At 48.8% G+C, this 26,874-nt stretch overlaps 1 protein-coding gene across 3 annotated transcripts; it reads right to left on the reverse strand.

The window, feature by feature from the left end:
* Positions 1–2,490: 2,490 nt before the first annotated feature.
* Positions 2,491–25,048, reverse strand: LOC306761522 (arrestin red cell). Of its 3 annotated transcripts, none has more exons than XM_079247727.1 (16): positions 24,740–25,048; positions 12,715–12,745; positions 12,067–12,127; positions 11,946–11,990; positions 11,513–11,610; positions 10,548–10,646; positions 9,158–9,217; positions 8,440–8,507; positions 8,235–8,370; positions 8,069–8,153; positions 7,455–7,527; positions 7,055–7,192; positions 6,885–6,968; positions 5,956–6,032; positions 5,820–5,874; positions 2,491–5,267 (listed from the first exon to the last, which is right to left on the reverse strand). In XM_079247727.1, exons 1-16 carry the CDS (start codon positions 24,760–24,762, stop codon positions 5,180–5,182), a joined length of 1,221 nt encoding a protein of 406 aa, XP_079103853.1. In that variant the 5' UTR covers positions 24,763–25,048; the 3' UTR covers positions 2,491–5,179. The 3 variants fall into 3 exon arrangements, with proteins under 3 accessions (XP_079103853.1, XP_079103852.1, XP_079103851.1); XM_079247726.1 differs by having other exon boundaries at positions 2,491–5,270; XM_079247725.1 differs by having other exon boundaries at positions 5,820–6,032.
* Positions 25,049–26,874: the final 1,826 nt, after the last annotated feature.

Consider the following 26,874-nt stretch of genomic DNA (forward strand, 5'->3'; position numbering starts at 1 on the left):
GAAAGGTTGTGTGTCTGAGATGGAGGTCAGCAGCACTGGTGCACCACAAGGAACTGTACTCTGGCCATTCCTCTTCACTCTGTACACCTCAGACTTCCAGTACAACTCTGAGTCCTGTCATCTGCAGAAATACTCTGATGACTCTGCAGTTGTGGGGTGTATCAGGGATGGACAAGAAGCAGAGTACAGAGAACTGGTCAGTCAGTTTGTTAAATGGTGCGGTGACAATCATCTCATATTAAATAGCAGCAAAACAAAAGAGGTGATTGTTGACTTCAGGAGGAAGAAGAATAAACAAAGCACTGTTTCCATCCTGGGAGAGGAGGTGGAGGTGGTGGAGGAATACAAGTATCTTGGAGTTCAGCTGGACAACAAACTGGACTGGAAATGCAACACTGACTACATCTACAAGAAAGGTCAGAGCAGACTGTACTTCTTAGGAAGCTGAGATGGTTTAACGTCTGCACCAAGATGTTGCATATCTTCTAGAAGTCTGTTGTGGAGAGTGCAGTCAGCTTTGCAGCATCTGCTGGGGTAGTAGCATCAGAACCAGAGACTTGAAGAGAATCAACAAACTGATCCAGAAAGCTGCTTCTGTGCTTGGAGTAACTCTGGAGCCGCTGGAGCTGATTGTCCAAAGAAGAATGCTGCACAAGCTGATGAAGATGATGGAGGATTCTTCACACCCTCTCCACAACACAGTGATGAAACAACAAAGTGTGTTCAGTGAGAGGCTTCTTCAGGTCCGATGTAAGACTGAAAGATACAGAAGATCATTCCTGCCAGCAGCCAGCAGCCTCCAGAACAAGACCTCCTCTAGTTATTATTATATACTGCAATATTTCCCTTTGGGGATTAATAAAGTATTTTTCATTTCATGTTGGCATTGTTACATGTTAGCATGATTCCTGTGCTGGTGCGTTGTAACACTGATATGTCAGATAAAGTTTCTGAGACATTTTGTACCATTTTATGGAAAAAAAAAAAAAAAAAACTTTGTTTAAACTTCCGATCGACCGAATCAGAAACTCTCCTGATCAATACCTGGAAGCAGGAGATCCTACTGGAATTAGTTTGACATATAACTTGGTTATAAATGGTAAATATCCAGAAAACCGATAATTTTTTTCATTTGATTTAAAGGTTCTTCAAGGGTTAATATTTTCTTTTGTTTTTCATATTTTTAAAATCTTGTTGATTTTCAGTGTAAATATTCAAATAATTTACTTAAAAAGTTTACTGTGTTTAATATTCCACTTTAAAATTGAAATTTTAGCTGGTTTTTATTTAATTTAAATTAATGTTCATGTCTTTAATCGCTTCATGTTCTGAAGTTTGTCCTTCAGGAAATTTTTGTTTCTCATCAGAAACAATAAATAAATAAATAAAAGATCCGAACTCCAAGCAGACAAACTGAAAACAACAAACATGAGTAAATAGAGCAGAAAACGGTGCGTTTACTGACTGCAGTAAACTGGAAGCTTCGGTTCACCTGCTCAGGTAGGAGCAGTAAAACTGGAGGTCAAACTGATCGGAGCCTTGGCTGGTTAATGATCAATAAGCCTGAACAGATCCAGATGGTCCCTGAACCGGGTCCTGGACTCAGACTGAAGGAAGACCAGACCAGACCGAGGAGGAGGAGGAGAAGACGAAGACTTCACCTCAAAATCCCGCTGAACAGATTTCATCAATATTTCTAATTTTTTTTCCGAACGGAAACAAATTAAAGGTGAAGAAGAAGTGAGGAAGAGGAGAATCTGGAGAAGAAGAGATAAGACCACCGTGTTTCCCTCCGTCACCTGTCCACAGGTAAACCATTAACCCACCGACCATAAACCTCCCCGCTGGAAAGTCTGATGGTCATAAACAGTCAGGTCCAGTCCTGATGGGGGTTTTCCTTCCTGGTTCTGGTCCTGACAGTACTCCCCTTGCCTTGTGGGTCAGACGGCATCATTCAGCATCACGCTGGCCACCAGAGGAAACAAAGACCTGGACTGACCCGGTCTATCAGAACCATTTTGTAGTCTGCTTCCTGGATGTGGCCCATTTGAAATGGACCGGACCTGCGCTTGTAGGTGGACCAGTCCATTTCTTTGATCTGAATCATCTGAGTGTTTCCACAGGAACCCACCAAAGTGGACTTCCCAGGTTCAGATCCAAAAGACGGTACCGTGTCCGCCCAGGATTGACCTGGACGGGTCAAAGGTCACAACCCGATCGCGCGCCTCAGGCTGAGGCCAAAGAAGGTCGACACACCTGGACCGGTTCCGGCGCTGAGCTCAGTGGGTGTCTGCGACGGATCCAGGTCCAGAAACAAACCTGGCGTCTGGCGCCGCCTGTTGGTGACCGCCATCATTACATCACATGCTGGATGTCACATGACTCCACACGCCCAACCAGAACCGGGACCGGACAGCAGTCCGGAGACGTAACAAACCACAGACCAGCGTTTGATGGAAATGTGCACATACTTGCATTTTATTTAGTCAATCTGTAGAAAAATCAGTTGGATGGACGTGTGAAGCGACCACACCCACAGCGGTTAGTTCATTTCTCCTTTAATAAGAAAACTCAAATAAAAATCTCAAAATAAAAAAAATACATGGCAAAACAATAGACTCTGAAATGATTACGAGGATAATCATGGTCGCGGTGCTGATACAGTAGAATAATAATAATAGTCACCATAATAATAATCAGAAGCATAATAATAATAAATCTATATCCGTCCTGGTGTCGCTCCACCAGCACAGATCTCTTCCTGTTTTATAGACATGGTAAGCATCGCACAGGCCGGGGCGTGGCACTTGTCAAAATATTTTCACACTTAGCAAAGTTACCCCACATATGCACGACAACGTAAGGACAGAATCACGGCTCGTACGATTCACAGCACTGCTTGGAAAAATATGTCGTCAAAGAGTAAAAACATGCTCCCTGTTGCATCATTCTTCTTCTTCTTCTTCTCTGGGGCGAAGCGTCGGCGAGCAAAGGGGGGCGGGGACACTTCGCTTTTTACGTTAAACTGACCCGAGTCACACGGAAAAATAAAACATTCGTGTGAAACTTATAAATGACGTCTGTAGGTCTGAAGGGTTCTGACCAATCAGAGCACAGCGCTGCCGGGTCAGCTGACCCGATCAGATCCGTGGATTTTCAGTTGATTGATGGAAGAAAGTTCTGACGAACGTCAGGAGCAACGCGACGAATGTTTACGATAAATTCTTCTGTTTACAACAAATAGCTTCTTCATTTCAGGATAAAGAACATAAAGATGGAGGATGAAGAGGATGAGGAGGGTGAAGGAGGATGAAGAAGATGAGGAGGATGAAGGAGGTGGTTCTGTCGGGAAACACTGGTGCCGTCTGGTTGGCTTTGGCTGCTTTCCTCATGGCACCAACGATCATCATTTTTGACATTTTAGTTTAAATTAAATGAAAATACAAATTTTTGTCCGTTTTTTATTTTTCACTGAATTTTTTTTTTGTCTGAATTTTAATTTTTTTTTTTTCAAATTTTCGTCTCAAATCTGAATAATCGAGTGAATTTTCACAGAAGTTTCAGATTTTTCTTAAAATTCAGAATGACACATTTAAAGTTTTATATTAAGGACTTTTTGTTTGTTTACGAATATTTTGTTTGTTCTGGATCCAGGATTTATTTTGTCGCCATTTTTAAACAAAAAGATTTTCTGTATTTTCTGGTGAATCTAAATTATTTTATCTTTGAACAGAAATGTATGCTTTTTAAATCCGGTTCATTAAAATTAGTCATTTTTAACATTTTAAAAGTGAAAATAAAAACGAGCTGATTCTAAGAATGTTTCAAATGAAAATATTACATTTTATCGACACGTTAAAGAAGAATTTTTAAGGCAAATGAAGATGAAGAAAAAAAATGGTTGGTTAAAATTTAATCAGGAAAAAAATAATTTGGCTTTTAAATGTAGAAAAGTAAAAAAAACACAAATATATTCAGAATTACAAAATCAGAGAAAAATTAGTTTTAAGTTTTTAGTCAAATGGATCCTTATGTTTAATGCGTTTCATCAAATTTTAAATAATTTATAGAAAAAACTTGCAAATCAAATTTTCTTAAATTAAAAAAAATTTAACATAAAAAGGTTTTGAGCTTTTTAAACATCTCAGACTTTATTTGGCTTGTTTTTGTTTTAACGCTTCAACGACTACTGCTGCCAAATCACGTTTCTTCACTTCATGGTAAAATGGGTTTAAACCCCGTGCTAGCGCTTGTTTCTGCCCCCTAGCGACGACTCCTGGAACTGCTACTCCGACGCAACAATCAGCTGTTAAAGGGTTAAAGAAAGATTTTAAATCTTGGAGTTAAAAACGTAAAAATTCTACATGATAAACAACAAAATATTCAGTCAAAGTTTTGTTCATTAAATTCTGTTTATTTAATAAAGATTTATTAAAATTCTGGCAGATTTGACTTGTTGGCAGCGGCGACGTTCAGAAGGCACACTTCTATCTAAACCGGACAGATGGCACCAGTTCTTCCCTTCCACAACCGGGTCCAGTCCAACAGAACCAGACCCTGGACTCGGCTGCAGCGAGTCGGGATTCAGAACCTGAACAAATCTGTTGAACATCAAAGAAGTTTCACAAAGTTTTGGACCCAGAACGACTTAAACTTTGACCCCAAAAGATCCCGATTGGCGAGCTGAGGTCTGGCGGCGACGGACTGATCGGGGTGGGTGGGTGGGGGGAGGGGGTTTAAAGGACATGAGGAAAAGGATGGGAACTGGAGGATGAGGATGCTGCGAGCTTCGCTGCAGCCGCTGAACAGGAAGCGTCAACAGGATCCATCAGAACAAGAACCGCCATCGTAAACAACATTATGATCTTCATCCTCTGACCACGACGTTGGGAAACATTAGAAACGCCATTTCATCTTTTCCTTCCGCTGACTTGGTGACGCGGTTGAAGCCCCGCCCACATCGACATCGCCCCGCAGCAGCATAACGTTTACTTCAAACAGACAAACAGAAGACGATGGCGAGGAAGAGGCGGCGGCTGAACGTCTGAACGTGTCGTCATCCGTCGCCTCTATCGGGGAATGTAACGTGAAGCATGTACGAGTGTTTCCGTGTGTGTTTGTTTCCGTGTTTGAGAGTGGGTTGTGGGTTCAAAGCGAGCGCATGAAGGTCGGCGAGCTCCTAGCAGTCCTCGTCCTTGTCGTCCACGACGCCTTTGAGTCGCAGGCGAGCAAAGTCTTCGAAGACGAAGTCGTCGTCCTGGGAGATGCTGCTGAGAAGACGAAGAGGAAGAGGTCAGTCGTCGCAGTTGTTTCGCTAACGTCAGCTGGTCCAGACCAGCTGGTCTGACCTGGTCCGGTCTAGCTGGTCTGACCCGGTCCGGTCAGACCAGCTAGGTCCGGTCTAGCTGGTCTGATCTGGTCCGGTCTAGCAGGTCTGAACTGGTCTGACCCGGTCCGGTCAGACCAGCTAGGTCCGGTCTAGCTAGGTCCGGTCTAGCTGGTCTGACCTGGTCCGGTCAGACCAGCTAGGTCCGGTCTAGCTAGGTCCGGTCTAGCTAGGTCCGGTCTAGCTAGGTCCGGTCTAGCTGGTCTGACCTGGTCCGGTCAGACCAGCTAGGTCCGGTCTAGCTGGTCTGACCTGGTCCGGTCAGACCAGCTAGGTCCGGTCTAGCTGGTCTGACCTGGTCCGGTCTAGCTGGTCTGAACTGGTCTGACCCGGTCCGGTCAGACCACCTGGTCCGGTCTAGCTGGTCTGAACCGGTCCAGACCAGCTGCTGGACCAACCAGAGTAAAACACAACGGGGGAATTTTAGACTCACTTTGTGTCGAATTCTATCAAGTTGGTGTCAATGGGGGGGTCCATCTCTGGCACGGCTGTAAGACACACATACAACGAATTAGCATGTAACCCGCTCGTTGCCATGGAAACTAGTTTCCGGGAGTGCGTGTTCTGACCTGATTGTGGACGTGATGCTGGTGGCTCCACTGGTTTAGGATGCATTAAGATGAACGGCAGCTCCACCGCCACATCTCTGAAACACATCATCATCATCATCAGACTGATGTCATTGAGCTGCTCTTTATGTTTTCATTTTAAATTCTTCTTCACAGCGTTAGCTCCAGGCTAACGGCTAATGGCTAGCGGTTAGCTGCATAGCGAACATTAATGCCACCAGGTGGTGGGAAACTGGAAGTTCCTGCTATGTTGCTTTGTCCTCAAAGCCCACTTGTTTGTTTCTTGTTTCTTGCATCCTGTAGGTGGCGCTGGCGGACCAAGCATGGACCCTGAAAATGGTCCAATCAGAGGCTACGCTGCAGACCTTAATGTGAGGACAAACAGCTGCAAACATTTACTACATGCAACTTCCTTCTGCCTCAACAACCACAAGCAGAGACACATTTATTCTTTTATTTTACTTTTACTGCTGCAGGTCAAACGTGTGTTTAAACAAACATTAAATCATTTTAAATCCCATTTTATTTTAAGCTGCAGAGCCCGACCGCGACACGAGTTCCCTGCCGGTCCGATCAACGCAGAGGGCTGCGTCAGGGAAGGTATCCGGCGTAAACCTGCCGAGACGTGCAGCGTGCGACGGGCGCTCTGGGCTCGCTGTGGCGGACAAGCCGAAAGGGAAATGACACTTATCCCGTCAGCAGGGAGCTACCGGCTTGGAAAACAACATTTCCCAGAATTCCCAGCGGTCAGGAGTTCGTTTCAGACATTCACGGAAGAATTGTTTCTGCTACAAAACCACTTCGTGTGTCGCAGATAAACCGATGAAGCCGATTGGTCCAACTCAGAAACGTCCAGTTTGGAAGAGATAAAGATCAGAGACAGGAAGTGATGTCACCAGGATGTGTGTGTGTGTGTGTGTGTGATGTACCCGCCACGTGAAACCACCAGCTTGACTTTGACTCTGTAGGAAACCAGGATCCCCAGAACCTCCTTGTTGGTGACCTCCTTCACTCTGAAACACAAAGGTGTTTGGTTATGTGACTGCTCCGACACACCTGTATGTGTGTGTGTGTGTGTGTGTGTGTGTGTGTGTTTTACATGGTGGACGAGGCCAGGTTGGTGTCTTCATGCTTGAGTTTTCCGTCCAGAGCGAGTCCTCTCTTCTCTCGGTTCTTGTCGAGCGTCGGGGTCAAGGTGTACACCTTGCAGAAGGTGGAGCTGGACGACACCTGGTCGCTATGGAAACGACAGGCTACCGTCAGCCAGACTGCTCAGGATCCCCGCCCCCTCCCAGATGACATCAACCAAATGTGAAGAACCACACCCAGTTTAAACTGGTTTTCATGTCTGAACCCGACTGGTGATTTCTGGTCTGAAACCAGTTTAAATGAAATGAAATCTGCAGTTTTTATTTAGTAATTTGTGTAAGGAACAGAAAGCTGATGAAAATGTGTAAAAGCTGCGTCTGAACAGACAAACGAGCTCGAGCCGGACTTACTCTGCCTCCAGCTGGGCCACTGGACATTTATACTGGGCGGTGCTGAACAGACAGATGTCCGCATACTGCCGCACTGCCGGGCGAGAGACACCAGGAGAGAGAGAGAGAGAAGCGTCTTAAGCGTTACAGAGACATTGTTATGGTTGCTATGGTAACAACGGAGGCGGGAGGGAGACCGGACCAACGGAAATCGCAGTGAGCCGCTCTCTTCCAGCCAAGCGACGCTCGCACACGTGGAATTTCGGCCTCGTGCACGAACTTGCGACGTGACACAAGGACGTGAAAACGTTCCAGTTCAGTCGCCGTGGCGGGAATCTTTAATCAGCGCTGCTTCAGTGATGGCGTAGAACAGGAAGTTGTCTAGACCAGCGTGGAAGTCGGCGCCACATGACGACAGTTTGGGAAATAAACGAAGCGGGTCGTTGGTTCCTTCTGGGAGCGAAACATCCCGACTCCTCGGGCTTCATCTGTCGCCTCCGGCTCTGCAAACGCCCACATTCCCTCGAGTACCTGAACTAACCACATATCTTGGACGAGCGTTTCGATGCGCGCCGTCCCGCATGCTGAGCCCGTTACGCCCGGCCGAGGCGAGCTGGGTGTGTAAAGGAACGTACCGGAGATCTTCACCCTCTTCACGGTCTTGGTGGAATTGTTGGTGACGTGAACGTTGACACTGATGGGCTCTCCGTGGTAATACAGCTGCACACAAAGCATCATGGGAAAAACACGTCATTATGGCCGTCCCGTGGCGTTAGCGTGTCCCTGCGTGTGCGTGCTCACCTCCTTGTCCAGAGACGCCTCCAGGTGGAGGGATCTGTCCGACATCAGGAAGCTGCGGGTGGTCTCCACCATGGGCTGCGGACCCGGTTTCTCCGGGGCATACTGGACCTTCCGGATCACCAGACGCACCGAGTTCCTGCACGCGGCACACGCTTCAGTCACCTGATCTCAACAACCAACCAGGTTCCTGCAGGTCTGGACTCACCTCTTGTGGATCTTCTCCTCTATGGACTTGGCACAGAAAGCTCTGATCTCGAAGTCGACGCCGCAGGCCTGCAGAAGACAAGTTTATCTGCTCTGAATGTTCCCAACGGCAGCTGGAACCAGTCTAACGTCTGGTTTGGGCTTGGCTACATTCCTGGATCACAGAAGCGCCTCGTTTTCTATATTTAAAGCAACATTTAAACCATTTTCATGGTTTTTCTCCACTTTAAAGCCATTCTTGTTTCTGTTTTCGAGAAAATGTGCTGATTCGCACCCGTTTGTAAGCATCTGACTGTTGTCACGTCTTCCAGATGTTCTAGAACTGCTGACGTGGAGCGTTTCCACCAGGAAGACGAGGAAAAACGGCCTTTAAAGGTTTTCACATATTTCCGTCACGTCTGATGAGACGGACGGACGTCATGCTGCAGCTGCTGCATCACAGAGCTTCCAGCAGCCAACGGCTATAAAAGCAGCATCCAGTGAGTCCTGCCCAGTCTGGACTGGGCGGAGCGCGTCATCTGACCAGTAAGAACAAAATACATCATGCAGGTTTGATATCAGCCAATAAGACTTTAAAGTACTTGCAGACAAAATCTAAAAAAAAACAAACCAAAAAAACCACCTAAAAGTTTATTTGTAACGAGGTTAAAATGTCGAGACGTCTGGTGAAAACTTCTAAAACCCTCTGAGTCTGCAGCCGAGTTCCCCGAGTCCGTTACCTTCCCGGTGTCTTCTGGTCCCGGCTGTAAAGTGACTGAACAGGGGAGGTTCTGAGGAATCTGAAACAGCAGAAGAAGAAATATAGAAATCAGTCCAGCTTTCTGGTGGAGACCTCAGGTCCAGTTCTGCTGGACCAGTCCGGGTTGGTCTCAGTCACATCAATCAGATGAACCAGAACGGCAGCAGGACCGGGGTCGCTGCTGGAGGACCGGGGTCGCTGCTGGAGGACCGGGGTCGCTGCTGGAGGACCGGGGTCGCTGCAGGAGGACCGGGGTCGCTGCTGGAGGACCGGGGTCGCTGCAGGAGGACCGGGGTCGCTGCAGGAGGACCGGGGTCCCTGCAGCAGGACCGGGGTCCCTGCAGCAGGACCGGGGTCGCTGCAGGAGGACCGGGGTCCCTGCAGCAGGACCGGGGTCGCTGCAGCAGGACCGGGGTCGCTGCAGGAGGACCGGGGTCCCTGCAGCAGGACCGGGGTCCCTGCAGCAGGACCGGGGTCCCTGCAGCAGGACCGGGGTCGCTGCAGCAGGACCGGGGTCGCTGCAGGAGGACCGGGGTCGCTGCAGGAGGACCGGGGTCGCTGCAGCAGGACCGGGGTCGCTGCAGGAGGACCGGGGTCGCTGCAGCAGGACCGGGGTCGCTGCAGCAGGACCGGGGTCCCTGCAGCAGGACCGGGGTCCCTGCAGCAGGACCGGGGTCGCTGCAGCAGGACCGGGGTCGCTGCAGGAGGACCGGGGTCCCTGCAGCAGGACCGGGGTCGCTGCTGGAGGACCGGGGTCGCTGCTGGAGGACCGGGGTCGCTGCAGGAGGACCGGGGTCGCTGCTGGAGGACCGGGGTCGCTGCTGGAGGACCGGGGTCGCTGCTGGAGGACCGGGGTCGCTGCAGCAGGACCGGGGTCGCTGCAGCAGGACCGGGGTCGCTGCTGGAGGACTGGAGTTGGACATTCCTGATTTTCCACCTGGACCTGGGTTTGAGTCAGGTCCTGTCTTTTCTTCTGATAATCAGGTCATTGGGATTTATTTATTATTTAATTTATTTATTATTTCTTCCTGTTTTTGTCTCTTTTTCACTGTTTGTTTTTACTATAAATGTTATATCAATAAAGCTGAACAGAGAAAGATGAGCTGCAGTGACATGATGTAGCCATAAGGGAGCAGCGCAGCCACACAAAAACATCCTGATTAATGGACGGATAAAAAAAAAAACTTCATAGATAAAATTATGTTGAAAAATAAGAAAAAAATATTAAAATTTGCCAAAAAGAGACACGGTGACCCAGAGGACAGCAGGTCCACCTGGACAGCCAACAGGTCCACCTGGACAGCCAACAGGTCCACCTGGACAGGCTGGGCTCAGCCTGGAGGAGCTGAGGAAGAGGAGGAGGAGCTCACTGTGAAGTAGAAGGGGTGTGCGTGCTGGCCGAGCTTCTTCAGCAGTCTCTCCTGCAGCCGGCTGTTGGGTTTCCGCTCCTCAGGAACCGGAGGGAAGGCCTGAAACGGAGACGCCAGAAAACGCCTTTTATCAGTTACTCAAAGTTTTTTTCTGATTCTCCGCATTAAATCCACGGTGACCGCCGTAGACCCGGCAGCTGGGGGCGGAGCCTCCTGCTCCACCAAGATGGCGGCTGATAAATGATGAAGCGACGGCGTTCCCAGACTCGGAACATTCAGGATGACTTCCAGCCTGATATTCCAGGACCAACGTCTCGCCAGGATTTGGAGGAACTGGTCCCTTCAGGATCTTCTGGTTCGTCGTGAACCAGCGAGTCTACGTCCTGTCCCAGAGTCCGAACTAAACACGTCAGGGTTATGGAACGTTTCCTTCAGCTTCTCTCCGTGGTCGTCGTTTCCAGCCTTCCAGTCAGATCGGGACTCTTGGGTTTAGTTACGATGAAAAACTGAACCAGGACTCGGATCCACATGAGGAACCTTTCCCGCTGGGAAACGCTGAACCGCCATTCATCCCAGCATCGCCAACTAAATTTAATCATGGAGCAAATTGTGCAGCTGTGAGAATCAAAGTAACTATTCTGCGATAAATTGTGATTAATCACGATAATTTCTCATCTCAACAGAAATGTACGACGTCTCGCAGGTAATCGGGATTAATAAAGGAATTTCGTGATTAATGTTATTTACTGCTATAATCAACAGCAGCGTGTTGCTACGGCAACACAAGTAAAGGTTCTGCCTGGCAGCATCTCGGCGCGGCATCTCGCCAAGTCTGGCGACGTTTCAGACGCCGTTTATTAATCATGAATCGTGAAGAGAAACTTTCCCCGTCAGAAAACGCCACTCTGACTGGAAAACAAACAGTTTACAGACAGATGGAGTAGCGCAGGTTCACCGAGTCTCACCTGGAAGGTGGAGATGTAGAGATCCTTCCGGAAGGACAGACCCAGCACGTCCAGGTCCTCGCGGCCGTATCGGAACGCGCAGGTCAGCGTGACGAAGACTGTGGGAGGAAGAGGACGAACTCGGTTTCAGTCACATCAAACCTGATTTGTGCCTGGTTGTTTACGACATAAACATGTCGCCTGTTAGGCGCCTGAAGAAAACAAGAGAAGAAGAAGTGAAACGCAGGCGCCTTCCTGAGACGGACACGTTTCTTCTGACGTCAGCCCACTTTCGGGAAGCGGCTGGAGTTACGCAACCGGAGTACAGAAACCAGAGAGGAAGAGGAAGGGCTGATGAAGAAAGCCAATCCACAAACACAAATCTTCATCTTTAAGAGAGACGAGTCATTTATCCGACGTCTGGGCGGCGCTACAGCCAGGCCAGATCACCTACCTTTCCTGTCCTTCAGGTACTCTGGGTCGACGAGGATCACGCCGTCTGTGAGCAGGGAAACAAACGTTTCATTCATCCTAACTCGTCCAGAAACATGCAGGAACCGTGTCGAAGTGCTCACCGACGGGGTCCACGTGGTCCAGGTGGTCCACGAAGTCCCGCTTCCCCAGGTACACCGTCAGCTGGACACAGAGCACACGTCACTCTCCGGAGCCAATCACAGGCCGCCATGCGGCCCGACTGCTCCTCAGTCGCACCAGAACCGGGTCAGAACCGGGTCAGAAACGAGTCAGAACCCGAGTCAGACCCGAGTCAGAGCTGACCCGAACGCAGGATTCATCGTTTACGTTGAGCTTTAACGGAAGGAATCCTCCGTGTTTATTCGACACGTTCAGCAGAAACAGTTTTAATTTTTCCACATTAAATAAAAAATAAATGAAATTAAAGAGATTTAATGGAATTAATTCAACATTCTGATGCATTAAAAACAATGCTGCATGATTTTACATGTAATATTGTACTATTTTATATATAAAACAATATTTTGTCACATTTCTGTAATAAAAATATTCTATAAAAAGTGAGCTGCTGATTAGATGTGAAGGGTTCAAAGCCAAAGCTTCAATAAAATACAAATAAAAATAAATAATAATACAGATGAATACGTTGTAAAGACATGTGAGCAGCAGCTTTTCCACCAGTCCAGAACTGGCAGCTTCCCAGTATGTAAACTGGTGTCTGTTGCAGAGTAAACAGAGAAATGACTCACCTTGCAGTTGGGACTCGACTTCTTGAAAACTCTGAGTTTGGACAGAAAAAGGGGGGGGAGAAGAGGGGAGAGGGGGAGGAGAGGGGAGAGGGGGAGAAGAGGGGAGAGGGGGAGGAGAGGGGAGAAGAGGGGAGAGGGGGAGAAGAGGGGAGAGGGGGAGGCGAGGGGAGGGGAGAGGGGGAGGAGAGGGGAGGGGGGGAGGAGAGGGGAGGGGGGGAGGAGAAGCGCGTTAGTTTCATGGAGTCGATGTTTGACACGTTTCTCAGGAAGTTTCTCGGCTTCCTGCTGCGTTCAACATGAAACAGAGAGGAAGCGGTTTCCATGACGACCTGCCTGTAAGTGACCCGGCTTATTATGGGATGTGGCTACAGGCCTGTGATGAAGCTGCAGCGACTTCCGTAGAGCTAAACTGGTTCTTGCTAGAACGAGGAAACGGACCAATAATCAGAACCGCCTGAAACTTCCCGTCCTGCTCCGACTGACGGCGTCTCAGGGAACGGCAGCGCTGTCGCCGTGTTCCGGCCGAAGCCTCTCCTTAAACACACGTTTACCTGAACCAGCTTCACGTCATGCTGCGGCCTGAAAATCTGACCTGCTGGTAAAAACATAACTTTCTCTGGAACAATTTTACTGTTTGCAGCAACACAGCTACACAACGACACAACTACACACAGCGACACAACGACACAACTACACACAGCGACACAACGACACAACTACACACAGCGACACAACGACACAACGACACACAGCGACACAACGACACAACTACACACAGCGACACAACGACACACAGCGACACAACGACACAACTACACACAGCGACACAACGACACAACTACACACAGCGACACAACGACACAACGACACACAGCGACACAACGACACAACTACACACAGCGACACAACGACACACAGCGACACAACGACACAACTACACACAGCGACACAACGACACAACTACACACAGCGACACAACTACACAACGACACACAGCAACACAGCGACACAACTACACAACGACACACAGCGACACAACGACACAACGACACACAGCGACACAACGACACAACTACACAACGACACACAGCGACACAACGACACAACTACACAACGACACACAGCGACACAACGACACAACTACACACAGCGACACAACTACACAACGACACACAGCAACACAGCGACACAACTACACAACGACACACAGCGACACAACGACACAACGACACACAGCGACACAACGACACAACTACACACAGCGACACAACTACACAACGACACACAGCAACACAGCGACACAACGACACAACGACACACAGCGACACAACGACACACAGCGACACAACGACACAACTACACACAGCGACACAACTACACAACGACACACAGCGACACAACGACACACAGCGACACAACGACACACAGCGACACAACTACACAACGACACAACGACACACAGCGACACAACGACACAACTACACACAGCGACACAACGACACACAGCGACACAACGACACAACTACACACAGCGACACAACGACACAACTACACACAGCGACACAACGACACACAGCGACACAACGACACAACTACACACAGCGACACAACGACACACAGCGACACAACTACACAACGACACAACGACACACAGCGACACAACGACACAACTACACACAGCGACACAACGACACAACTACACACAGCGACACAACGACACACAGCGACACAACGACACAACGACACACAGCGACACAACGACACACAGCGACACAACGACACACAGCGACACAACGACACGACGACACACAGCGACACACAGCGACACAACGACACACAGCGACACACAGCGACACACAGCGACACAACGACACACAGCGACACAACGACACACAGCGACACACAGCGACACAACGACACACAGCGACACACAGCGACACACAGCGACACAACGACACGACGACACACAGCGACACAACGACACGACGACACACAGCGACACACAGCGACACACAGCGACACAACGACACGACGACACACAGCGACACACAGCGACACACAGCGACACACAGCGACACAACGACACGACGACACACAGCGACACACAGCGACACACAGCGACACAACGACACGACGACACACAGCGACACAACGACACGACGACACACAGCGACACAACGACACAACTACACACAGCGACACACAGCGACACAACTACACACAGCGACACAACGACACAACTACACACAGCGACACCAAGCGACACACAACTACACAGCGACACAACGACACAACTACACACAGCGACACCAAGCGACACACAACTACACAGCGACACAACGACACCAAGCGACACACAACGACACAACTACACACAGCGACACAACGACACACAGCGACACACAGCTACACAACGACAACTACACACAGCGACACAACTACACACAGCGACACAACGACACAACTACACACAGCGACACAACTACACACAGCGACACAAGACACACAGCGACACCAAGCGACACAACTACACACAGCGACACACAGCTACACAACGACAACTACACACAGCGACACAACGACACAACTACACACAGCGACACAACTACACACAGCGACACAACGACACAACTACACACAACGACACAACTACACACAGCGACACAACGACACAACTACACACAACGACACAACTACACACAGCGACACAACGACACAACTACACACAACGACACAACGACACACAGCGACACAACGACACACAGCGACACAACGACACACAGCGACACAACGACACAACTACACACAGCGACACAACTACACACAGCGACACAAGACACACAGCGACACCAAGCGACACACAACTACACACAGCGACACACAGCTACACAACGACAACTACACACAGCGACACAACGACACAACTACACACAGCGACACACAGCGACACAACGACACAACTACACACAGCGACACAACGACACAACTACACACAGCGACACAACGACACAACTACACACAGCGACACAACGACACACAGCGACACAACGACACACAGCGACACCAAGCGACACACAACTACACACAGCGACACAACGACACAACTACACACAGCGACACAACGACACAACTACACACAGCGACACAACGACACACAACTACACACAGCGACACAACTACACACAACGACACCAAGTGACACACAGCGACACAACACAACGACACCAAGCGACACACAACGACACAACTACACACAGCGACACAACTACACACAGCGACACAACGACACAACTACACACAGCGACACAACGACACAACTACACACAGCGACACAACGACACAACTACACACAGCGACACAACGACACACAGCGACACACTGACACAACTACACACAGCGACACACTGACACAACTACACACAGCGACACACAGCGACACACAGCTACACAACGACAACTACACACAGCGACACACAGCGACACCAAGCGACACACAGCGACACACTGACACAACTACACACAGCGACACCAAGCGACACAGCGACACAACTACACACAGCGACACACAGCGACACAGCTACACAACGACACAACTACACACAGCGACACAACTACACACAGCGACACCAAGCGACACACAGCGACACAACTACACACAGCGACACCAAGCGACACACTGACACAGCGACACACAGCGACACAACTACACACAGCGACACCAAGCGACACAGCTACACAGCGACACACCGACACAGCTACACACCGACACAGCTACACACTGACACAGCTACACACAGCTACCCACCGACACAGCGACACACTGACACAGCGACACACTGACACACAGTGACACACCGACACAGCGACACACCGACACAGCGACACACCGACACAGCGACACACCGACACCGCGACACAGCGACACACCGACACAGCGACACACCGACACAGCTACACACAGCGACACAGCTACACACAGCGACACAGCTACACACCGACACAGCTACACAACGACACAACTACACACAGCGACACCAAGCGACACAACTACACACAGCGACACCAAGCGACACAACTACACACAGCGACACCAAGCGACACAACTACACACAGCGACACCAAGCGACACACAGCTACACAACTACACACAGCTACACAACGACACAACTACACACAGCGACACAACGACACAACTACACACTGCGACACCAAGCGACACAACTACACACAGCGACACCAAGCGACACACAGCTACACAACGACACAACTACACACAGCGACACAACGACACAACTACACACAGCGACACCAAGCGACACAACTACACACAGCGACACCAAGCGACACACAGCTACACAACTACACACAGCTACACAACGACACAACTACACACAGCGACACAACGACACAACTACACACTGCGACACCAAGTGACACACAGCGACACAACTACACACAGCGACACAACGACACAACTACACACAGCGACACAGCTACACACAGCGACACAGCGACACAGCTACACACAGCGACACAGCGACACAGCTACACACAGCGACACAGCTACACACAGCGACACAGCTACACACAGCGACACAGCGACACAGCGACACAGCTACACACAGCGACACAGCTACACACAGCGACACAGCGACACAGCTACACACAGCGACACAGCTACACACAGCTACACACAGCGACACAGCTACACACAGCGACACAGCTACACACAGCGACACACCGACACCGCGACACACCGACACCGCGACACACCGACACCGCTACACACAGCGACACAGCGACACACCGACACCGCGACACACCGACACCGCTACACACAGCGACACAGCTACACACAGCGACACACCGACACCGCTACACACAGCGACACAGCTACACACAGCGACACAGCTACACACAGCGACACACCGACACACAGCGACACACCGACACACAGCGACACACCGACACACAGCGACACACAGACACAGCGACACACAGACACAGCGACACACAGACACAGCGACACACAGACACAGCGACACACAGACACAGCTACACACAGACACAGCTACACACAGACACAGCTACACACAGACACAGCGACACACAGACACAGCGACACACTGACACAGCGACACACTGACACAGCGACACACAGACACAGCGACACACCGACACAGCGACACACCGACACAGCGACACACCGACACAGCGACACACCGACACACAGACACAGCTACACACAGACACAGCTACACACCGATACAGCTACACACCGACACAGCGACACACCGACACAGCGACACACCGACACAGCGACACACCGACACAGCAAAACTCCGGCAGAAACATCGACTCAAACGGAGAACAACGGGCTGGAATTGTACATTATGGTGTGTAAATAAAGTTTTGTTGAAGAGAGCGAGGTCTTGATGATCCCTTTTAACCTCCGGACCATGAAGTGCCGCGCTCCCAGCAAGTCCGCCCTGACCGTACCGAGCCGTTTTCTATGAACCTACAACTGAAGGGGGAACAGGAATGGCTTTGTTCGGTTTAATAATGGAACCGGATCGCACCAACCAGAACAGAACAGAACCGACCCGCTGAGTGGACACAGACCAATCACAACGCTCCTCCTGGGACCGACTCACATCAACGTGACTTCCTGTGACTGTAAACATGCGGATGAGGGAAAAGATCCACCAGCAAGAAGACGAGAAGAACGGCAAGCAGCTTCCGTCAGGAACCAGGATCCACGTTCCCAACCTGGATCCAGATCCGTCTGACTCCGTTGTGGCGTGACCGCCCTCAACGGGGAAAAAGACGACATGAAAACGGTTCTCCGACGGCACGCCAAGCAGCAACTGGATTCTGCAGGTGGAAACCAGGAAAGATGGCAAGGAAGGAAGGACGCCAGGCCTCGCCATGATGGAGCTGCTCGATTCAGGTTCAACACTCAGATTTCAATCATTTATTTTTGATTGATCTTTTAACTCTTCTTCTCGGAAATTATAGCAGCAGAATGATGGTCTGGCTACTGGGTGTTTTTCTCCTCATTGAAATCAAGAAAAATGACAATATATATATATATATATATATTTTATATATAATATTTATAAATTTTTTTGTTTTTGAATCTACAAAAAAAATCAGCAACATGGAAGAATTGTGAGAATCGCAATTTAAATCGAATCGGCTCCCAAAAAAAATCGGAATTGAATCAGGTCAAAAGCATATCGTCACAGCCCTGGTGCAAACCGTCACGTTTCAGGAAGACATGAAGAATAACTTTCCCCTCCTCCATGTTGGCCAGAAAACCTGAGAGTGACGTCACAGATCATGTCTGCAAGCGTCTGCTGGCTCGCCAACAAAACCACAGCAGCAGTGGCGGTTTGTCACCTCGCCACGTCCGAACCAGGCTGCAGCGGTGAGAGGAACAGCTCGCTGCTCAGACAGCCTGCACGCCGGGCGCCATTTAGCGGCGCTGAGACTGATGTTCAGGCTGCAGACGCCACGTCTGTTTAGATCCAACATGTTTAGTCTGAGCGGAAGGAATCCCAGGAATCCCAAAAGACCCAGAAAACAGAACCAGGAATTACAGAACCAGCCGGGAAGCATGAATAAACCATCAGCCTGAGGTTTCTGACGACTTTCTCCTGGAAACTGAGCCGGGATCAGAAGAGCTCCCAGTCCAGCTTCCCAGCAGCCTGAACTGGGACAGGCGGTTAAGATGGATGAGAACAACCATTACTGACCAGAAGAGTCAAACCAGACCCAACTGGTCCGGAACAACAACCTGGACCAGAGGCAACCATGGAACGGACGTTACAACAATGGTCATGTCAACGATCCAGACAGACGCACAGCGCCGCCGTCCTCGTGGTTTAAGTCGACCTCCCAGCGAGACCAGAAAGCCAACTTCACACCAGCAAACCAGTAGAGACGGCGGCGACTCGCATCAGGTTCGACAGCGTTCATCACGTCCCGCCAGCAGGAGAACAGGAAAGCAACAACAAAAGACCTCCTGACTAATTAAAATCCTCCTTCAGATCCCGGCGGGAACGCCGCGCCGGCTGCTCCCGGAACGTTCCGGCAGCGAGAACTCTGCAGGGACGGCAGCTCCAGCAAACACGCCGTTCCTCAGCTGGTCGACAACACCTGAGCGTGGCGCCGAAGGCGACAACAGCCGCTAACCAGCTGAGAGCAGGTGAAGACGTGCTGCGGGTTCATCTCCGGCCGGAATTATCGTCGGCAAACACAAAGATTTCCCTTTTTTTTTTTAAATTAAAAAGATTAGAAATAATAACAGTCAAATCTGCTGGTTTTAATCTAATATCCTGATTCCACAAATTAATTTTTTTTCCCCTAATAAAAATAATCCATGATAAACTTTTTGTTCTAGTTTTTATTGATCATTTTACTTCTTGGGTGTTAAAGCAACAGAACGACGGTCTGGCTGCTGAAGGAAACCAGTTTGTTTTTAGTCGACATAAATCCGCGGTAAACCATGAAGGCAACATTTTTTAATGGTCGTCATACTGATTTGCAGGAAATGTGACCAACGCCAGCTCCTGCAGGGTCGGAAAAAACCTGAAAAGTCTGGAAACTATTTAAGTGTTTTAACGTAGCCGTTTTGTTGCGTCGCTACGGTCCAGTTAGGGAACGGCGTTTCCATGAGTGAAAGAGTGTGAAACTCTCCGGTAGTTTCCATGGTTACGTTTCCTTCACATTCCTGAGACATTGTGGCCTCATAAACGCCATAATCAGACGATGATTCTGTGTTTTCCGTCGTCCTGAAGGGCTCACAGTGCCTTCAAGTTATCGTTAATGCAGGTGACATCGTTACCAGCCAGCCGTCCCAGTTACGACTGGGAAAACGTCTCCAAAACAGCCGATTTGTGAGAATCTATAAAGGTTGTGGGATTCCCTTTGTAAAACGGACACTGATCATGATCAATAAACCACATTGATGCTTTTTTTTGTTTGTTTTTTTTAAACAAACAAACCCGCCACAACTCGTCGTTTACGCGAGAAACTTCACGGACACAACTGGAAGGCAACATCAGACGCGACGAGTGGCTGTAGGGGGTCAACTGGAAATCCTGCGACACCAGCAGGAAGAACTGGGACGGTTAACGGCCGGAGCTAACAGGAGCTAACCAGCTAACAGAGGTAAGCGGGCTAAAGCTAAGTCACGTTGTTAACCGGCTAACTGGTTGTTCTACGTTCTTCTGACTTGAAGCGGGAGATCGGGTACCTGTCAATCAAAAGGACACGCCCCTAAATATGCCGAACTTTGAGATTAAATTACTTTTAAATGGGCGAGTTAGAAAAAAATACACTCCCCCCACAGTTGTCATGAAGGTAAACCTGACCTATTAAACTTAAAATGTTTTACTACCAGGCTGTAAACATGTTTATTCCTGCTGTAAACGTGCTTATTCCTGCTGTAAACGTGCTTATTCCTGCTGTAAACATGTTTATTTCTGTTGTAAACATGTTTAATCCTGCTGTAAACATGTTTATTCCTGCTGTAAACATGTTTATTTCTGCTGTGAAGTTGGTCTTTTTAACATGGGAGTCTATGGGGATTTGCTCTGTTTTGCAGCCCCTAGTGGATGAAGGGGGAACTGCAGTTGTACGCACTTCCACATACACTTCACTTTTAACCGCCGGAGGGATAATATTGCTCCTTAGTTTTATTGTAGGAAAACCAGGACGTGACGTCTTCTGCTCTGATAAGAAAATGAATAAAAATAAAATGTTTTCTGGTGTAAATTTCATTCAGAAGGTTTTAAATGTAACGTCTGAGTTTCTGCTCAAACGAAGCTGAGAAGAGTTCGGCTAAAAGACGTCCAGAGACTTCATCAGCTGGTCCGCTACCAGGTCCCAGGTTTCTGTTCAGTCTAACCAAATCGGGAGTCTGGCTGAGGCTCGGGTGTTAGAGATCTGGACCTGATCGAAAGCAGCTGGAAACACACGAAGGAAACAGCCTGGAAAGTTTTGGAATCACCTGGAACATTAAACTGGAACATTTCCGTTTGTTAAAAGTCAGGCAGTTCGCTTACTTCCTGTTCACATGACCAGACTTCCTCTTGTCCTCCGCAGCTCACCGCCGTCCACAAACACTCCTCCACTTTCCCACGTTCATCATTTACCCTCAAACATGCCGTCACCATGGCAGAAACCGGGAGGAAATGCTGAAAAACAGCCCAATGAGCCAATCAGCTGCTTCCTGATCACATGATCCTTTAGAACAGACAGGATCATGTTCCAACATTTTACTGGCTGACGGCAGATTAACGAGCGTTTTATCGCAGAATAACTGATCAGGTAATAATCTCCTCATTTTAATGAGCTAAAAGTCGCCTCGTACTTCTGACACGTAGTTTTACTTACATACTACTACACCAATACACAGTGTACAAGAGTAGTAGATAGTACTACATCAGCCGCACTTTTTACTTTACTTATCTATATCTATATTTATATCTATATATTATATTTACATATTATGGAGCAGAGAGTCCCGGGTGTATGAGACCATGGAGTCTTCCTCATCCCGCACAGTTAATCTGAAGTCCATCGCCTCATTGATCCATCTTTGTCCGATGCAACCACGTGAGCGCCGCCACCGCCGCCACCGCCCATCAGTCTGATTTTAGTTTCTTTCTGACTTGTGGTGAGCAGTCTTGCCGTTTCCTTCTCCCTTCTCATGGTGGATCTGTCGGTCTGTCTGGTTGGCAGACGCCTGGTGACACGGTGCAGCTGTCACATGACCCGTCTGAGGAAAACAGCGGTTCGCCGTGACAACAGACCGACGTAAAAAGGAGCTTGGTCTGAAGGAAGAAACTGTCGATATGCTGGACCACTTCTGGCTCAATCATTAGATTGATTGATTATTGGTTCATTAGATCACTCAGAGAGCCTGGACATGATGAGGTCACTTCCTGTCACGCTTTCCACCAATCAGAGAGCTTAGAAGCTGCAGATCCAGCTGGGAGTTCCTGGCGTGGAAACACGCTCCAGACCAACCAGCCGACCCGCCGCCTCCCTCCATCTCTGCTGGCGGGACCGTCCCACTGCTCCCAGTTGCCCAGCAGCTTCCTGACAGGAAGAAGCTGGGCAGGAAGTCGAGGCAGGAGCTGCAGCGACTCGCCGTTCACACCAGGAATGTCCCGATAAGAGATTCAATCCACCGTGGAAGTCACGGAAAAGTCAAAAAAGACGCTGCTTGCTCTGAAAACAGCATCTTCAGACAGAAAACACACAAAGCAGGAGCTGGACGCCCACCAACCCCCCCCCCCCCCCCCCCCCCCCAATCCCCCCGGCTGGCAGAAAAACAGCCCCAAGTCAGCACTTTAAACTCATCATCATCGCTTTAAACAGGGCAGAGTTCAGCAGGAACGCCGCAGCTCTCCGACCAAAGTGCAGGTGAGATCCATGTCCTTGCCCCCCCCAAACCCCGAGTTCCTGACCCTCCAACCCAGAAACAAGGAAAACGACCTGATCTCAACCAAAAGGCCGAATCCCAGCTGTTCCAGGACCGTCTCCTCCACCACCTGCACATGACCTGCAGTTTACTGGTTTCCCTAAAACAGGCCAAACTGGGACAATGTTCGCGACACCTGCAAACTTTTGCATGTTTTTAATGCAGTTTGCCGCCATTTAACCCTGGAAGGAGTCAAAGCCTGATGTGTCAGAAACAGAGCTCTGAATCCCCAACAGGCTTTCCTCCTCTTCCCATCGGAGCTCCAGATCTGATGGGAAGCATCTGCAGAAATCTGCACAACATAAAGCTGTAAACATGTAAACGTGTAAACATGTAAAGCTGTAAACATGTAAACGTGTAAAACTGTAAACATGTAAACGTGTAAAGCTGTAAACGTGTAAAGCTGTAAACATGTAAACGTGTAAAGCTGTAAACATGTAAAGCTGTAAACATGTAAACGTGTAAAACTGTAAACATGTAAACGTGTAAAGCTGTAAACATGTAAACGTGTAAAGCTGTAAACATGTAAACGTGTAAAGCTGTAAACATGTAAACGTGTAAAGCTGTAAACATGTAAACATGTAAACGTGTAAAGCTGTAAACATGTAAACGTGTAAAGCTGTAAACATGTAAACGTGTAAAGCTGTAAACATGTAAACGTGTAAAGCTGTAAACATGTAAACGTGTAAAGCTGTAAACATGTAAACATGTAAAGCTGTAAACATGTAAAGCTGTAAACATGTAAACGTGTAAAGCTGTAAACATGTAAACGTGTAAAGCTGTAAACATGTAAACGTGTAAAGCTGTAAACATGTAAACGTGTAAAGCTGTAAACATGTAAAGCTGTAAACATGTAAACGTGTAAAGCTGTAAACATGTAAACGTGTAAAGCTGTAAACATGTAAACGTGTAAAGCCGAGCAGCAGAAACCAGGAATTAAAATCTTTCTGCAAACAGCGGAAATATTTCAGCTGCGGACTTTCCGCTGCATCTCACCCCGGAACAGAGACACTTTAAACCCCGTAAAACACGCTAAAAACCTGGGTCTAGATCCGGATTTCCAGGTGTCCCTGCCGCCCACCGCGGCTGGCGTTTCCCCGCAGAAGCTCCGCGGGGATTCCTCCTGCAACGCCAGGCAGCTGGAACAGCCCATGTTCACATAAACACAGTTTGTTTACATAAACATGCTGTTTTCATAAAGACGTTGTTTAGATAAACACGTTGTTTAGATAAACATGTGTACATAAACATGTTTGTTGATCGCGTGCGGGTTTCTTCAGCAGGAACGTGACGGGAGCTCCGCGCTGCTAGCTAACCCCACCCTGCGCTGCTAACGGCTTCTACCCCGGACCAGGTCGTTGTCCTGCGGGGTAGCAGAAGCATGAACCTGGGGGTGTAGGCCTTCTTCCCTCTCTGGTTCCCCTTCCCAAAGAGAGAAAATCTCTGCAGCCAGGCTGGGAACCTCTCCCCCCCCCCCCTCCCGGCCCAGCACCGTTAGCGCCCATGCTAACTAGCGGCTATCCGACCTACCTGGTGCCCGCCTTGTCCCCCATCTCCTCGGCAGGCGGATGGCAGCAGGATCCCAACAAAGTGACGCCGGACTCGGAGGTGTGTTGGCTTTTAAACGGAGCGGTGTGTTCCGGCGTCGCTCCGCGGATAACTAGTTAGACAGATAACTAGTTAGTATGCTAATTTCATGTAGCGCCGCCTCGGCTGCTCTGGCTTCCGCAAAGGGCGCGCGCCACTCTGCCTGTCGGCACGCGCTCCATCCGCCGGGGCGCGCGCGCGGCTTGCTACCTCTGCGAGGACCCGCAGCAGCTTCCGCAGGACACGCAGACCTCTCCCCGCTGGTCTGTCTACCTCTAACCCAACCGGTACATCTACTGGAGCATCTGGAGGCGGAATAAATGTCAAGGTCCGAGGGTGTGTGCGAACAACCGCGCGCGCGCGCGTGTGTGTTTTCCTGCAACTGCAGATTGCGCAACTCGGAGTCTCCAACATGCCAACACGATGCGTGGAAAACGCAGGAGATCCATGTTTAATGCAGAGGATCAGACCACTGGCTGACCTGCGGGCCTTCCCAGTAACCATACTGGTGTCGTATTGTCCAACTGGAATGTGTAAACTTTAACATGTTACATGTTACATGTGAACGGAGGCCTGGAGGGTCTGAGATGTCAGTTGGTCTTTCCTCCCAGGCGTCATGTGAACACGCGCCAAAACATAAAATCTCCGATTTTTTTTTTAAACCGAATCCGATTCCCGATTTTAATCCATTTTTTCCCCTCATCGTAAAGAAAAAAAAAAGACAAATGTCAAAAATTATTCTTTTTCAAAAATGCTTTTATTGCAGCCAGCCGAGGAGTTTGTCTGAATTTAAAGAACAACTAAACAAGCGGTTAAACTAGATTATAAAAAAGAGATGCAGGCGCTGCCGCTGTAAACAAATATAACAAACATGTTTGTACTTCGTACGTTTCCACTGTTTGATAGTTTTTAAGTTTTGATCAAACATTTAAGAATAGACCTCACTTTACTTGTGTATATTCTAAAATAAAAAAAACTAATAAATAAATAAAAATGCCTCCTCTTGGAAGAAAAATAGTGATTCCTTTAAGAGTATTTTGACATGTTGTTTGTTGTTTTTTCTGAACTGAAATCAAGAAAAGTGACGAGAATAAAAGGTTTGATACATTTTTTTTCTTCAGTCGACAACAATCAGCAATATCAAAGAATCGTTAGAATGACAATTTAAATCGAATCGAGACGAGAGCATATCGTCACAGCCCAACTAGCTTTAATGTTAATGTTAGCGACTCCCGTTTAGTTCATCACTGCAATATTTTTTCACAATTTAACCAGTTATGATCCATAAATCCCAGCATAATGTTGTTTGTCTTGCTGCATTTCATGGACGGGTGCATCACTGCGACGGCGAGCTCCGCTAGCTGGTTTTAACACGTATGAAATGTATTGATCATGATAATAAAACTGATCCATTATCAGATTCAAAAGAGCTTTATTGGTTGTGGAAAGGAATGTAAATAAAAGCAGAAATATCTCCTGATGGATTGGACATCACCGGCGTCTTATTGGACTCTGATGGAGCGCGATAAAGTGTGACATCATCGGCAGGCGCAGGACCGCCAGCAGATCTGGTACCAACGCCGGTAGAGACGACACGCGCTACGCTGCCAAGATGGCGACAGTAGGAGTTGCCCAATGAGCTTCAGTTCAGCTCTTCAGAAACCTACAGGTGACGTCACAGAGGCTCCGCCCATCTTTTTCATAAACAGTCTACGGACCAAACGCAATGAAAATGTGGTTTGTTGTTCAACATTTCTAAGTTAGTTGTCGTGGTTTTGAACTTGTGGTTCACGCCTCGGGACCAACGTTCTGGCCTCCTAACCGCCGTACGAGGATGAACAAGTTGTGGCCTTAAAACGGACATTTATGAACTTTGGTTTAGAAGAGACGACATCCAGACACGCGTCGCCTCGTCTCTGCGGATCTCTACGGCTCTGAAAGTCTCGTGGACCCCTCTGCGGGACCCAAACCCAGCGATCCCAGCAGATGTGCCGAGCACATCGGTCAGACCCGACCCCGTGCTGTTTCCTGTCACTGTGAGCCGCCGCAGATCACCGAACGGATTAGGAAAGTCATCT

Source organism: Telmatherina bonti (assembly GCF_933228915.1).
Source record: "Telmatherina bonti genome assembly, chromosome: 10".
Classification (NCBI taxonomy): domain Eukaryota; kingdom Metazoa; phylum Chordata; class Actinopteri; order Atheriniformes; family Telmatherinidae; genus Telmatherina; species Telmatherina bonti.